Below are 17,118 nucleotides of genomic sequence, written 5' to 3'. Positions count from 1 at the left end.
TGCTGTGTTCGGTACACTCCGCGCACCCTATCATACGGAGAAGGAAAAGCCTAATTTTATTAACACCATGTCGGTTTGTGGTTGTTATCTGAACACGCACCCTTTACCTACAGCTTCTTCTATTGTAGTTCTTCGAAATTGATTACGAGTGGTGATGAAATGTTTCATCAGTAATGTGTTGCAATCGACTCAATATCAGTAAGGGAACTGCAATGTACTTGTGAAAAGAGATCTATGCTGTTTTCGTGTCATTGTTCTCTTTATCGGATAGATTTTCGAGCTTAAGTTTCCACCGATTAGTAAAATTGCTACAAAAAGAAAATTGCGAAATAATTCTTTTTACACCGGAATTACCCCGGCTGAATCATTTACACTGTTACATTCAATCACATTGATTTTCCACATTTAAACATGAGACTAATGTTTACGTTTCTTTTCCATCTTTGATCAATTTCCCGCCCATACAGATAATCATGACCAGCATTCAAATTCCTCATCACATTCAATGCACACCGGCAGTGGAGCGAATGTGGCTGCATTAGCAGTCACCGGTACCACCGCCGCCAACGTCGCCGCATCATCTCTGTCCTCGTCGTCGTCCACGGCAGCCGCTGGTAGTAACAGCAGCGCTAACGTGCTGTCGGTTGCCGCCGTGGCCGCTGCCGCCGCACTCAAAAAGACTGAAACCGTTCAACAGGCTGCCGCGGAAACGCTGAAGCTACAGAAGCAGCAACAGCAGGCGGCCGCCGCTGCCGCTGCCGCCGCACAGTCCTCCGACGATGATGAACGATGCGGTGGACCGGGCAGTGTTGCCACCGGTACGGAACACGACGATGGAAACGATCTTTCGGACAATGAGCACGATGGCGATGGTGGTTCTTCGGTAAAGTCTGGCTCGCGGCATCACCACCTGCGAGATGGTAGCCGGCGCGGTAAAATATCCACCTCGTCGATGGGCGAAATGATGATCGAACCGAAAAGCGAATACGAAGATGTGCAGGATGAGAATGTGGAGGATTTGACAATGGACGATGAAGATTTAATGGATGAACTGGACCAGCCCGGACCGAGCCACGGTGGCGATGTATCTAGTCAAGGTAATGTATAGTTGTGCCAGCAAGCGCATACTCAAAAACCGTTGCGTTAAATGTAAAGCTAATGAAAATTTTCACTTTTTATTCTATTTTTCGATCCGGCCTGGAAAACATGAACTCTTGTCAAATGTTACACACTTGGCACGAACCGGGGGGAAAACATGAATTTGGATCCATATAATCGTGCAGGGTATGCACAATGGCCGATGGAACGTGAGCAGAACGAAGCGTTTATTGCCGCACAGGATGCAGTCGGTGGACAACATCGAGACGCACAAGGTAAGCGAGCGTTTCTATCTTTTCAAATTTGGTCAAGATTTACGATACATAAAACGTGCAACTATCCTAAATAATGATTCTATTAATTCCTATATGCTAAAAACAAGCATATATTCGTGCGTTTTACATTACCTAGCAAGGCGTGAGCAAATCATATCGAGAAATAGTAAAATTTACAGAAGAAAGTTTATAAAACTGTAAATCAATATAATAAGAAATGTTGTGCTTATTGTGTTTTAGAATAAAAGAAAAAATATATCTCTTATAACTCTAATTTCGATAAAGCTATTAAATATTTAAATATTAAAGTTATTAAGCGTAACTGCATTTGAATCTCTCGATATGCATTTCTCGTCGCGGTGGTAGGCGCTTATATTTACCGGTGGTTTTTTTTTATTGGATAGTGTCTTATGGATCGTATGTCTTTCCAAAAAGCCGAAAAACCTCCCAAAGAAAAAAAGACATTGTAAATTTGTTATCTCTTTCTCTATCTCTCATAGTTTGTTTGTTTGGTTTTTGTATTATTATTACTTGCAAAATTGATCTCTTTTTTTTTCGTTGTTAAACAAAATATATAAAGGTATAATCACAATACAACACAAGCAAAAATAGAACAAAAGAGCAATTTCAAACAATCTTAATCTTTGCCCCTTAGTATTAATAATGTTAATTTTGTTCATTACCTTCTCTTTACTAAACTACACCACTTCATTTGCTTTTCCATGACCAAAGTAAAAACGATGCAAAACATTAATCCTTTCCCAACAAAATTAATACACTCTGCAACACAATCCTCTCAACCCGCTCTCTCCTCCAGCTGCTATTACACGCAACGTTGTCCTTGTGTGTATGTGTGTTAATGTTAACTAAATCACAAATAAGTAGTAAGCAAGAGAATACTCATTAGCTCTAGTGGCCTATGTGTGGACGGTTGTGAACAATTATGGTGTATGGTGTAGCGTTTGCGTATAGTTAAGGAGCTTTTAATTTATTTTATCCACTTTGGGACGGGTGTGTGCGCGCGCGCTTGTAAGGCTAGCTTTGAGAATTGTCATTATGAAAAATAAGATGTTAGCTGTCTCTTTTCCAACAAACACACAGTAATGGTTCACAAGAAGGACAACCCACCCCCCTTTTACTAACTAGCAACAAGTGACAGTCGAGTATAAATGTCCCAATAGGAACGATATGATGGTTTCTACCTACCGAGAAAATGTACTTCTTTAACGACAATGATCACCTCCTCTCCATGATCACCCTTAGTTACGGGTGAAATCGGCTTTAGTTCGTTTCCCCCTTCTGTTGGATGTGTGTAGTACACATGGTATGGTGTACACCCTTCCGAAGGTGGGTGGCAGTTTGAATTGATGCTGCTGGTGGTGCGTAGCTTGTGTGTGCGTCATCGCTCGCTCGCTGCTGCACAAAGAAGAACGATGATGAGATGGTGGTTTTCTCAGCACGGCCAAAGCCCTGCAATGTTGTGTATGTTTTATAAGTCGCGTAATATACGTGTTTAATGTCCACCTACACGGATTTTTCTTCGTCGTTGCAATACATTGCTGTGCTACTTACAATTGCGACGACGACAGGCAAGATGTGGCCTTGTTCGAAATGCACAGAAAAATGCACGAGAAAGAACCTCGTTCCGTTTGGAAAGCATCAAGTATTATGATACTGGGGTTTGTGTGCTTTCAGATGGCAGATTTGTTGTTTTTTTTCATTAAGAAGATAAATGTCTATATCCTAGCGCAAATGCTACTTTGCAAGAACTACACAAACTATGACTGTGTTTGGATTTTTATTTTAGAAAAAAAGCCTCATCCCGGTGTGTACCCTCGGGTTAGTTGGTGTTGCATGCCATAATATGCTAAAGGGTAAAGTGTTGAGAAAAAAAAACGAGTTAAAAAATTATATTGCATTTTGGAAGCAGGAAGGACACACACAAAAACCGCACGTCGTCAAGAAGAGAGACGATCGCGTGTGTCTCACACCAAGCCGGCGATGCAGCGATATAAATGATCGGTGTTAATAACCTTCGCCAAAGTTAAGTTAAAGTCATCACACACACGCGCTCGTGTCCGTTCGTACACTTGCGTCAAAAATCCATAAAAATACAGCACGTTGCATTTATATTGCACTGTTGCAATGAGAAGTAGAAAAAATCGCGCGTATGACTGACCTCCCGACAACAATCCGCGCCGCGTCCACAACCTTTTTTGGACGATCAGGAAAGTGGGGGGCTAGAGAGCTCTTAAAACATGTGGATAGTGTTTTTTTGTCGTTTGTGTTTTATTTGCAGCCATGCACTCTTTGTCTGATCCCTCACAACAACACTGTATTTATGACTCCTCGATCGGTTTCGGTCGCGCGTGGGCGAAAGGAGTAAAACACATCACACCCGAGCGAGTATAGCAAGCGCTGCCTTGGTGGTGTCCTCTTCACATTTTCCATCGCCGCTGTAGGAATGACATTTAACACGGACGCGCACATCAGTTGCAGTTGCGCTTGTACCTACTAACTGTCCTTCCTTTTCTTTTTCCCTTCGCATCACAACGCACAACGTGTGTTTCCGTGCCTTGATGCTGGCGGATGATTTTTTTGTGTGTGTTCCTTTGCTTAAATCTTATTGTAAATCCATACACGTCCCACCGATGATGATGGCCATCATCACGCTCGGTGTATTCACACTCCTCCCCCCTGTGTGTGGCCAGTTTTGCGTTTTAAGAATGCATCCGATCATCATTATCACAATGGTAACAGCGAATGATCATGAGGATGGTGCACTGCTCTTGAGCAGAGGGAAAATAAAATGTAATTCTCCTGGGTGTAGTTTTTGTGACACTTACCAGCTGCCCTTTTTTGTGCACTGCATGCTATTTATTGTTACTGCACTAGCGAGATCCCCAACATGGCATTGGGGATCGTTTGAGATGAGCTTTGTGTGGAAGTATATGTCAGGTTCAGTGGTATTCTTGAGTGGTTGTGTCCTTCCTTCTCCTTAAGCGGATCAGCAATACAATCCCGAACGTTTAACCGTAATCTGGCTTCGTTTTGTTGATGCCCGTTGACTTTTTGCAATTGGTGTGTGTTTTGTATAGGGCGCCATGTTTCCTTTTTTGGGGATGTTTTCCGTTCCCGTTTTTGCCACAAACGACGCACAATAAATTTAGGTTGAGGGGAACAAGAAATGCAGAGGAGTCGTTGCAGTGTCTTCACTTCATTGTAAAAAATGTACAAAGTTTGTGCGATCAATTTCCCGCGCCATGCAACAAAAGTTTGATGTATCTGTCATGAGGGTTTGTTCGCTCATCCGGCCCATTGTGCCCGAGTATCCTGATAGGCATTTTTTCCATTTCTTTTTATTTTCACTTGTTGTTTGTTAGGATGTGGGTGACAAAATATTTACCAGATTCCTGTCACACCAGGATATAACAGTCCCTATTAAGCTAATGATAATGATTCTCTTGCTTCTACTTTATACGGTCTTTCATCTTCTTGATGAATGCTCCCGAAACAACCTTATAATCAGTAGATTTTAATGATTGTTGTAATTTTTTTTCATACAACCTAAAACGAAAATCTGTTCGTTTCGCATTTGCGTGTACATTACGTAATTGTTTTAGTTTTTTAACAAAATGTTTTATTTAGTAATTGAAAAATTGATGAATATCTATTTTTGGTGGTTGTGTAGTGTTGTGTTAACTTGTTCCCTTTCCCCCGTGTTTGCAAATACCGTTAAGCCGTAGCACAATTGTGACTAGAAAAAGTTTTTATTTTAGTTCATGAGATATTTTAGTTAATGATATGATTAAGTTGTTTTTTTAATGCATTATTTTAGTAAAAGTATAACTGTGTTTTGTTAAGAATCTCATCCCTCTTTCCCTATTCTTCCCATTCAAACGATCCCTCTCATCATACACAACTCATCATCCCCTTTTCACCTGAAAATGCTTTTCGTTTTTATACTTTTTTTTCTCTCTCCTTTATACACTTTTATTTATCCTTAATATATCCCCCCGTTAATGCACTGTTTTACCCAAACAAAGAAAAAAGCACACCATCCGTGTTTTGTCCTGTGATCTATCACATTAATAGCTTTCTTTAATTTAATTGAATGTTTTGTATATGGCTTTAAGACACAACTCTAAAACCACTTTGCCCTAGTGCTAAGCTTTCGTTAAAGCGCAGAGATGTTTTTTTTCTAATGGTAGCTGTGTGGCGTGGTGAATGGGGGGAGCTTACTAAATTCCAATCTTAGCGTTTGGTGCATTTTTTGTTTTATTGGTGAATCGTAAATATGTCCGGGGGGCGCCTGCCTTGATGCAAATTTGTCGCTGTCGCGTCATATATTCGTTTTATTTATAATGGGGTGTGGTGGTGGTGATGGTGGTTGCGAGTCGAGATGTGTTTTGTGCCTCTGAGGCAAAAATGGCCTGTTTGTCGCGTTCCTTTTATTGCCATTCTACGTTTGGCAGGTTGTGGATGTGTATTCTCTCACTCTTGCGCGGGGTAGTTTTGTTTGTTTCCCTTTTTTGTTGTTGTTGTTGCATAAAACATTATCGCCAGATCAATCATCAGATGAAATAAATCTGAGTTTGGGAATGGAGAACAATATAATATGATGATGGAAGTATATGTACACGAGCGCGCACTTGCTGCTAATTTCAATTGCTTTTTACTTAGTTTTGGTCTCTCTTTGTGAAGGTATTGGTGACCATTACGATTGGGATATGAATGCAATGATCTAATCCTTAAACATTTTAAAAAGGAAACATTGTTACAATTGATTTTTTGCGCTTCCTCACCGAATGTGCTGTAGCAAAACTATATGATTAGAAGATAATCATTTTGAAACATGTTTTAGATAATACGTAGATAATTTTGTAAAGCAAAATAGATAGCTTGTAGAAACGACGTATGATATACGTTATACAAAGAGTCGCCCAGCGAGCCGTTGAAAAATGATTTTTAATTCCTACATTATTTCTAAACCGCCTATACCTCTATACGCTTCTCCTTTTTTTCCTATAAATTAAACATGATCTGTTTCGCTCTTACATGCAAGTAGTTTAGTTTTAGTATTGCTTTTTTGTTTTACAACTCTACAAAGCACACGTTTTGATTCATATATTGTAGCTTGTCATTGTAAAAGTTTTGTTGCATGTTTCTTTTTTTTTGTTACCTTTACAAATTGCAATTCGTGTTATGTTGAGTAATTTTTTATTTGATTATTGTTTTTATTTTTACAATTGCACAAAAGAGGGGGAGGGTATTCACGATTATCTGTTCTCTTTTTAAAGCTAATTGTTCGAATATAATCCCATTTTCCGCTGTTTTCATTACAAACACCGCCCAATGCCTGTTTTTCACTTCTTCCACTACTGTCTCTGTGTTTCATTATTTTACAAAAAAATCTGTTTTAGTTTCTATTTTTCTTTTTTTTTTAATATTCCAACACTTCTTTTCTCCGCGCACTTTATTCTATCGTTCATATTTCCCTATAGCGCATATTATTTTTAGTTGATTTTGCTTTTGTGTTATACAAAGCAATCGTTGGGGGGGAGCGCTTATGTGAATCTTCGCTCTTGTAAGGTTTTCCACTCCATGGTCGTTGTTCGTATGCGTGTGTGTATTACATTGTTGTTTCGAGTCCGGCGTCGCAACTGTTGTCAATTGACTAGTTTTTCGATTTCAAATTTGTTTATTTGGCGTTGCTTTCATTTTGTTTGCTTCAAAAGCGCATCGTCCATCGAGGAAGTGGGGAAAAGAAACATTTGTGATGAAAAGCCACTATCTACTTACTAAGCCACTAACCCCTTGTTCGTGGGGGTTTCGTTGCATTCATTTTAATGTATTGACATGCGAATGACGATTCCCCATAGAGTTGTATGACAGTTTGTATAACAGTTGTATTGTCCCTAGTGGCTAGTAGTATTTTGCGATACTCTTCTGATTGTTTTTCAGTGCCTAAAGAGTATCGGGGTTGATATATAATCATAACCAAATTTATCAAGTAGTTTTCACTTCGCATGCCTTGGTAGAGGAAGGGCATTGTCCTACAAGAAAAAAAGGCGTGATAGCATCAATAATATGTTCCTCCACATCTTTAACGTTTAAAGAGTGTGATTAATATGGGCAGCAATTCTGTTTAGCATTTTAGTTCTCCCGTAGTTGTTTAATCTTCATTGGAAGGAATTGGCGCTATTCGTTGGGTGTTGTTTCGGATACGTTTCTTCTTCTTCTTCTCTGTCTCTGGTCGTTCTTCTCACTGTGTTTCTTCATTGTTTCTCTGTCGCTCGTGTAGGTAGTGGTAGAGTAAGTAACGCCGTGGCGTGCCTGTGTTCTGTCAAATCTGTCAAAATGTAAAACCCAAATCTCCGCGGTCATCCGATCGTGTTCGAATGCGCGTTCATTTCGGTAACCGGTTATTTCCCTGTAGTTTATCGTGTCTCGTTTCACATGTTCTTTGCGTTACTCGTGAATGTATTTATCGCGTACCGATTTTTGGTTGATCATGAAATTCCGCGATCGTGCTCCGCGACCCCCGGTACCTCATATGCCTTTTTCGTTGTCAAGATCGCGTCGCGTACCTTCGTTCAGGTCTTTCTGTTTCCTGCCTACCAACAAAAAAAAAATCATGCAAATGAGTTCACATCTCATTTTGAGTGTTGCACACACTCTCGTCTTTCCGTTTTATGCTGCTTTTGTGCTGGCGCGTGAATCGTTCTGTCAATAAATTGCAAGTGCGGTTTTGTGTTACAAAGAAAACAAGTGTCTGCTGGTGCGTATCGGCAGAAAAGAGTGATCATGTTGGTGATTTTTCGTTGTGGAGTTGGTTTTGTTCGATACCTTAAAGAGTGTGCTGTGTGATCAGTGTGATATTGTGTTAGTGGCTCTCGTTGTATATCCGGTGTGTGTGTGTTGTGTGATTGTTTTTGAAGGTGAAAATGGAGTCGATTTTCAAGAACGCGGGTCATTCAACTTACCCGCCCCGGTTGTGTGCATCGATCGCATCATCAGCAGCAGCAGTGGATGCAGCCACAAAATCAACGTTACTCAGCAGAATCCGCGGCAATTCATCTCCTGTGGTTATGGTTTGTAGCTGCAAATCGGCATAAAACCCGGTTTGCAGTGAGGTAAATGGTTCTTTGCATACGACGGAAGCACAGTGGAAGAAGGATGTAGAAAGGTAAGATTTGCGCTAAATTGAAAGTGGTGTACGAAATATTGCGGAACGGATGAAGACGTTGAAGAGGTGTATTCTTCATGTTATTTTAACCTACTTGTTTTACCAAGATGGGGGAAAACAATGTACGACATATTTTATAGTTTTGACATAAATTATAATCGAAATTGAAATTTTACACGGTTGTATCAGTTTTTTTCATTTTAAGTCTAAAGTCAATCATGTGTAAACTTAATCAAAAATATTAATGTATGTAAAAAAAATCAGAGATAAACCTCTTGTCTACTTTCCGCATTACTTGTATATACGACTTTCTATTTGGCATATGCGTTTTTGAATACACCTTCCAATTCCATTCTGTGGCTTCGCAAAGAAAGGTTGTGAAAGTGTTTGTCTGTTGGAGTTTCGGCAGATACGAACGATGGCAAGAAAACAGGGAACGAGAATGCAGGTAAGTATGCTTCCTGATGCAATAGTATCGTTGCATGGGAACATTGTATTAAACTTAAGATAGTTTATGATTTATATTTGTTCCATAAATATAATCCTTACTCCCCTCCAAAAAACACTCCATTCCTGATCATCCATTCTTATTTTTTTCCTTTTGCTTGACTTAAAATTGACTCAAACTGGAAACCTTTTTCCAAGTCCTACTGGACACACGTTCATAAACATAGCACAAATATTACAGTACTTTCGACTTGACGTAGACACTGATGAAATCTCAAGATTTATATTACTTTTGAATCTTTATTCATTATTCGTTACACTTAAAGCCATCAAGATGTTTAAATTTCTTTTAAATGTAAAGAACAATAATGATTATTGTGTGATACAAACGAAATCACTTTTTAGTTTATTTTAATATTTGAATTGTACTTGAATCAATTTGATTTGGTTGGTGTGTTTACCTTGGTCGCCGATCATTATACAGCAAGCATCTCCCACAAACTGACAAGACACTGTTAATTGTTGAGTTCCTTCCAAATTCCTTCTCACGAAAGACTTGTGTGACTTACGTTGTTGGTGACATGCGTGTATGGGATGAATGAATGTGGTAATGCAAGTTTGGTATGCGATACGATCTCATCGTTGTACATGGACGTTTTGCTTTGTTTAACACACGGCGTTGGAGGATTCCGTTTCGATTCTGATTTTCGAAAGAATTAGACGACGAGCATCTATTAAATAAGGCACAATATATGTAAGTATACCATGATGCTCTCACACTCACCGAGACTGGATATGGTTACCGATGGTACACATTTCAATAGAATATTTCGAACATCAAGTTTATTCGGCAATGAAAAGATTTGTGGTAGAGTCTTTATTGCAAGTAAAATCAGTTTCAAAGTATAGAGCGCCATGCATTTGCCATAAAATTACAATCATTTCGTGTTACAGGTGCAATTTTGTTTAATTTTTGTGCAAATCATTGCTCTTGTTGCATTATTTTATTGTTTTGAATATTTTTAAAAAATATAGAATTTTTTGCGTTACGCAAAAGTTTATGATTGTTGGTATTTTTGAAGATTTATCTTCATTTTCTCTGCCAAAAACAAATATATATAATTTTTTGTTTGCGCAATAATGAAGATTTTACACGCGCGTATTTTTGTTAAACTTCCGTTAAACTGGGCGTTAATAGGACATATGACATCACAATATAGTCTGCTAGAATCGAATCGATTTTTTTCCCTTAAAGTTTACAACCAAACTTATGGGAAACAACATGCAAAGTTGACGCATGAAATACTCGTCCAAAACCAAATCAAACTTTCAAATTACAGAATATTATCAAAATTGACACGATAAAGTTGAAGTATAAACTATATTTCACTCGGATTCTTCATTCTTAGAAATTCTCGATACGCAAATATACGTGATCTTCTGTAACAGTATAGCTCGTCGAATATCTGTAGATTTTACACAAGAAAAGTTCTTGAGGAAAATCAGAAAGTTCTTTTTTAGAAGGATATGAATATCTGTAATCTTATCTTCAAATCGTTTAAAACATGCATTTCACAACCATTTGAAACTATTTTCTAAGTACATGAAATTGCAAGGTACACTATTGATTAAGTTCCGTTTGGATTGTGTGTCATCGCAACAATTTAGTTGACGGTTTGGTGACATTTTTAATGTTGAAGGATGCTTCCATGTTGTGCACGACAGGTGCATAAATCCACGTGAATTTATAGCCGTTCGCTATGCAGATGTCTATTTCTTGCAGTAAATTTATTAAGATTGAAATCCTTTTGCATGGTGACACACCAGGAATGTTTTTTTTTTTTTGAGACGTGCTCATTATTGCCAGCAATTGTCGCGCTAAGCCTAGGCGTTTCATATGCGCATTAGCGCACTGTCTCCATGTCAGTGGACTGCCTCCGCTGCCAGTGATCACCTGTTGGGGTGGTAATGCTTTCATTGGAATATGAGGACGCCGGTAATTGAAAAGATTTTTATTTTGAAAACTATGCCCGTTTTCGATCGTAAATTGTGTTTCAATTAGCGTCATCAGGTATGCAAATATGCATTCGAAGCGTAGTGTAGTAAAAAAAAGGGGTTGGTTCTCTCCCTAATGGTGTTGTGACCCCGCCAATTTAGCGTGCCGTGTGCATTATAGTACCCGATGCAGTCCCAAACAATAAATAACATACCTTTAAATGTTTACTTTTATTTGAAAATCTTTGTAAGAAAGGAACAACCTCCACAGGGAGGTGTGTGCGTTGGTTGGTAATTGGCGATGATCGGCCATTGCGATGCTGCTGGGCCTCTGCTGCGGATCATTACATTTCGCGGACGGAAACTAAATTTATTGATCATTATAGAAAAGATGGCTTAAGCTTGCATAAGTATAAAGGAGGGTGGTTAAGGAACGCACATGCGTATATATATGATCTTCGCGTGGTTTTGTTTAACCGATGTGTGGACAATTTGCATCTCTAGTGTTAGTTATGCATGTAATCTTCATACCTTGCGTAGCCTTTACACCACCGGTATGATTGCAAACACCCTTTACATGCAAATGGTCATTTAATGCGTTGTTGCGCGCGAAATGTGATGCTGTCTTTGGGCAAACTTTTCCCTATTCACATAAAGCATTAGATAGAAAAGTTTATGGCCTCGTTGTGTAAGGCTAAACAAAATAAAGTTAGGTGTTTTAATCAACTTCAAACAATTTAAACGTAAATCACACGGTTATGTGTAGTGAGATCGTACAGATAGAAAGGACAATCACTGAACTTGTGTGTAAAATCTTTTCACATTTGAAAAGCAAGCTGTTTGATGTTCCAAATATTCTATTGCGCCGTGTGTCATCTTACAAGTTAGCCGCAAAGTGCGAATATCTTAAAAGCTAATCGAAATAAAAAGGATTTTTTCAGTAAACTGATGAGCAAACAAAGTTTTTAAAGCGTTTGTTCAATGGCACATAATAAAGCAAGGTAATATCACATTATGAGATTCTTTCGTTTCGTTTGTTTTGCGTTGAATTGTTCGTTCCATCGCAGGGTAGAGTTCTCTTTCGTCCAATTTCTGCCGCTTGAATAGAGTTTTGGCCAAATTCGTTAATCCTCCTTAAAAAAATCAATCAGTTTCAGTTTGTTTTTGTTAAGGGTCAAGGTGATTCAGATCATTTTATGGTTTTTAAAAATTTTCTGTTGCTTTTATGTTCGTTAACTGTTTCCATCCCACACTACCCCCTTCCGCTCCCTCAAACATATGTTAGCATATAAAAGATTTCATTCTATCATTCTTATTAAAAATTTGAAAAGATAAGCAATTGAAATTGTGAAGCAGCATTTGCTGTTAAGAAAGCTTACAAAAGTGCAAAGAAAGCATTGCTCGGTGCGCGTACATAGATTCATAATTTTGTTTTGTGTTTCGTACCAACGTGAGAGAAAAAGGTGTAATATTTTCATGGTTAAAATTGGCTGTTGTGTGTGTGTATGTTTTGTTGAAGATTTTTATGCTTCACGTATATAGGGCGCGCTACAGCTTAAATTGTTTTTGTTCGACACAGTTTGCATCTCCGTCACACCCCCCCCCCCCCCACTCCATATTTTCTTTTGGTTCAAAGTTTTTAATTGTTTGAAAAGTTTTCCTTTTTGTGGCAAATCAAGTATTGTTCTCATAACATTTCAACATAAGTTATTAAAGATTATGGGTTTCACAATTGCTTCTCAGGTTCTCAAGTATGTAGACTCAAGTTAGTTATGTGGAAGAGAAAACAAACATACAAGGCTTGGTATAGAAGAGATTGCTAATTGTGGTTTAAAGGATCAAGAGCACACACAAATAATTAAACATTTTCCTAAGAACATTTTCCACCGGAAGAAGTGTCTTGCACATCCTCGTTTTGCTAACATTTTTCATGACATTTCTATATAGTTTGTGTCTAAGTAACTTTTAGTTTTTATTTTCGGTTTGTTTTAAAGTTTTGCGAAATATTATCGAGCAACGTCTGAAACACACACGATGTGTGACGGAATTGGTTTCGTTTTCTGCTGCTCTTACCCCCCTCTCTCTCTACGGTTGTTATCAGCCCAGGTCTATCATCATTCCGTTTGTTCGATCTTCTTTCTTTCCACGCCCCGGGAATCGGTTGTGCGAAATCCGTGTCGATGGTTTTCTACTTTCAGCGCTCACCATGATGGCCAAATCAATGAAACATGGTGCTACTCCCTGCCTAATGTCGCCCGACGTCTGTGGGCTTAGTAGTGTCTGTCCGCGTACTAACACCCGCCGGCTACTGGACGCTACGTTGCGGGCGGCGGCAGCAGTCGCTGCTGCGGCGGCGTCCAACTCGGGAAGCAATACCATTTCCCAGTCTACAGCATCACTACATCCAGCTGCGGCGATTAGTTGCTGCAACAGCGACGATTCCATATGTGGCGGAAGCGCTAGTATTTGCGGTGGCAGCAGTAGCGGCGAACCGATCGATGAGCATGGAAGTTGCGAGACAACCGTGGTCGTGTCGACTGTCGCTGCCACCTCGACCAATGCGTCGTCTGCATCCGCTGCGTTTAAATGTCCTCGGTGTCCTCGTGCTTACGCACTGTCGTACACGCTCGAGCGACACATGAAGTATGAGTGCGGTGTGGCCAAGCAGTTCGGTTGCTTCAAATGCGGGAAACGGTTCTCGCGCAAGGACATCCTAAAGGCGCATATATCAAACACGAGGCTACATTGTGCCGCTGCTGTTGCGGCAGCAGCAGAGGCGGCAACGGCGGCGACGACAGTTGCCAGCAGTGTTACGTCCGAGGACGGCCTTAGTCCAACACCTTCGAGTTTTCGTGCAGACGATGAATGATGATGAATTCTGCTCCGGCAGAATGCATATCATTAGCGCGCGAAAATTGTAATTTTTTTGTTTCATACCGTTGCGAATGATGCCGTTTTAAAAAAAACATAAAGTCGTAACAATCATTCCATATTATGGCATTATCGTTTTCAATGCATAGCCGTTCATACTTCGACTGTTGTTACCTGTAGCAAGGAAAGCTGTTTTGCTGAGACACTTTGTAATGACTTAAATGCGCAATAAAATGAAGTTACACTAAAACGATTGTCTTTTTCTTTTTCTACTATTTATACAGCAATTATTTGTAAATCCCCTTTGGGTATACACACTAGTGTCGATTCTCTTTAAATCCCTGTCACTCTCTCCCTGGATGAAATCTTCGTTGAGGTTCCAAGGTTCCTTTATTACTTTATTGTATTTAAATCTCCCCTTAAAAATGTCTCAACATAGATTAAGCAAGAAAAAAATATATGCGATAATAGAGAAAAACAACAGGTGAAAAATTATACTTGTGTATGTACAAAGAACGATATATAATAATTACGAGGATAGGAAAACAGGGCTTTGCAAATACTGTAAACTCGTGGTGGTAATGCTTAAGAACATCCGTAACTGTTTTGCATCTTTTTTTTTTGTTTTCTAAAAAATTGGAGCACTCACAAACAATCACAACACACCTCTTCTGTGCGGGCGGATGATGGCAAATGATGGCAAATCATTTTGAATAACTTATTTCCCATCTATGTGTCCACTTGTGTTTTATGGCTTTTTTTTAAAACATGAATCAATGAATATATTTGGTTTTAGTGCTAATGTTTCTTTTATTTTAATGGTGAACTTTCTTCTTTCTCATATAATTTGCACTCGCTGTTCTCTCACTTGTGTTGGTATATCTATTTTTTTGTTGTTGTTGATCTAATTTGTTTAAAAACATTTAAAAAAAAAGGACGTAGTGCGCCTGGGTGTCTGTATTTCTATTAGAATGTTGCTATCCTAGTTCCACTACACATTGACGACTCCTTTTGTTTGAGCGCCTTATAACTACTTTTTAGATGGTTATCGAAAAGGACATTTGGTGCAAACGAACCGAACCGAGTGTGAGAGATAGAGAAAGTTATCAAGCCAATAAAAAAAAAGTTGCATATTTGACCGACACGTGGCGGGTGTCCATTAACAACCTTTTTCCCGTTTTTTTTTCTGATACCCAACGTGCTTATTCCGTTGCTTATTCCGAGCCCCATTGTATGGGTGTTCTTTTACTGTTTTGATTTTTCTTCGATAGATGCACTTGCAGGCATGATGCTGTCCGCCTACAACCGCCATCGCGATTCATCGTCATTATCGGAAGAGCCTATACCAATGGCCCCGGCCGAGGTGCTGTTGCTATCGTTGTCTACCTCACCGGTACCGTCCGTAGCACAGCAGCAACTTCAACCGCACCAGCAACAACAGCATCAACAGCATTTGCTATCAGCCGAAGGTGTCGATAGTAGTGGTAGCTTTAGTGTAAGCGCTTCTTCATCGTCTGCCCATACGGACGGGCAGTGCGGGAAGCAGCCGGGACACGATTGGATGTGCTCGAAAGAAGTCGCAGGTCGTGATCGAGCTTTGGATCCATTGAGGATCCGTGCGATCATGCCGAACCATGGAAAATCCGGGCTACTAGCAAGCGCAAGAAACGAATATTCTATTTCCTCTTCGTCTATGAAAAACGATGAGATTAGTTTGGTGCGACAACCACCACCGGGTGGACGATCGTCACTTCTTGCTACTAGTCGTGGAGGTTTGTTGCGTAACGAACGCGAATCACGCGGGTCGGCCCGTATTGCTACCAGTGGTAGGATAACGGTTGCATCTGGCCTATTGCTACAGCCTAGCCTACAGTCTAGCGCAGCTAGCGATTGCAGTACGGCATCCGGCAAACGGTTTCGGTGTGATTATTGCCCATTCTCGTGTTCCTGGCGCTATGATTTAAAACTTCACCTCAAACAAAAGCACGGCATTCACAAGAAGAATGTCTGAAGGTTCTAGTGAAGAAAATCTGTTAATTATCATTGAAAATGGATGTATAAGGTATTACAAAATACCTTTCAGTTGTTTTTATTTATGTTTTTTTCTGTAACATTAATTGTTCCTTAAGTGCTCAAGTAGAAAGGAAGAAAAGCCCACGAAGATAGGAGTAGTGAAAAATTGTAGGAAAAAAAATTGTTTCGAGTGCGGATTCGCCTTTAAGCTAGAGCAAACTATTTATAAAACAAATTTGTGCGCAAATATGCAGTTGCGCATCAGGAAGAATTTAAATAAAATCATTCGTTTAGCTCGAATTAAGAATGAAACGATGGAATAGGCTTATAATTCAAAGTAAAAATGTGTAATATAACGTACATCACACATGTATAATCGTTTTCACCGCAAATTTCTATTATCGAAATATGTTTACATTGCTTTTTTCTCTCTTTCGTCCGTTTTTTCATCTCTTGTCTGGTCTTCGTAAGTTGAACTCGTTACATCACAAATGGGTCAATAGGTTTCTTCCACTTTTATTATATCGTGAAAATCGTTCAAATCAAATAGTTGTATTATATGTTAATCTTTTGTTTTGTTTTTGTTTTTTTTTTATTATTATTTTGAAGTTATTAAGTAGCTATATAATTATTGTATTATATTTTGTCACCCATTGCACGATATATGCAACGTCAATTAGAAATCGTGTTGTCTAGAATTGGCTCGCCCGGAAGATGAATGTTATGTATTGGCGAGAGAAATTGTTGTTGATACATGCCGTACTGTTGTTGCCCACCGCCCCATCGGTATATGACATGAAAAGGAGATACCATAGTTTACGTATTTAGTTTAGTTTCGTACTCCATTTTTATGTTGATTATGTTTTAGTTTAGTTTTTCTTTTGTGTTTAGTATGTTGTTAGGGGGCCCCGTTACATTTGGGCTTCTGTTTAGTTTTTTTTTATCTGTGTTTATCTGAGGAACTATTTTTCCCACCCTGTGAATGGTTCTGTTTGCGATAAATGGAATGTTACTAGATGGTTACTAGAACCAAATCTAGGTTAGCAAAACATGAGAGATATAGATTTTTTAAACTTCATTTTTGGAACAGCTCTACTTAGTGTATTTGATTAGGGTAGAGAGCGCGTGTAGATCGAATGAGATAAAATAAGTCAACTGCGTTTTCGTTTCAATTGTAAGCTCAACTCAACAACCGTTGGTATCATTTCGTCTTTTTTTTTCTTCTCTTTC

At 39.2% G+C, this 17,118-nt stretch overlaps 1 protein-coding gene across 5 annotated transcripts in view; it reads left to right on the top strand.

Moving 5' to 3' along the window:
• Positions 1–17,118, top strand: part of LOC125772230 (longitudinals lacking protein, isoforms F/I/K/T-like) — an 88,919-nt gene that overhangs the window by 33,438 nt on the left and 38,363 nt on the right. For all 5 annotated transcript variants that reach the window (XM_049443701.1, XM_049443700.1, XM_049443698.1 and 2 more), the window contains exons 5-6: positions 468–1,097; positions 1,284–1,373. In XM_049443701.1, the coding sequence (XP_049299658.1) occupies positions 468–1,097; positions 1,284–1,373 (720 nt within the window). The remainder of the gene's footprint in view (positions 1–467; positions 1,098–1,283; positions 1,374–17,118) is intronic.

The sequence above is a fragment of the Anopheles funestus genome, chromosome 3RL, assembly GCF_943734845.2.
Source record: "Anopheles funestus chromosome 3RL, idAnoFuneDA-416_04, whole genome shotgun sequence".
In the NCBI taxonomy this organism is placed as follows: domain Eukaryota; kingdom Metazoa; phylum Arthropoda; class Insecta; order Diptera; family Culicidae; genus Anopheles; species Anopheles funestus.
The sequence above is the reverse complement of the archived record's forward strand: the minus strand, read 5'-3'. Positions and strand labels throughout refer to the sequence as shown.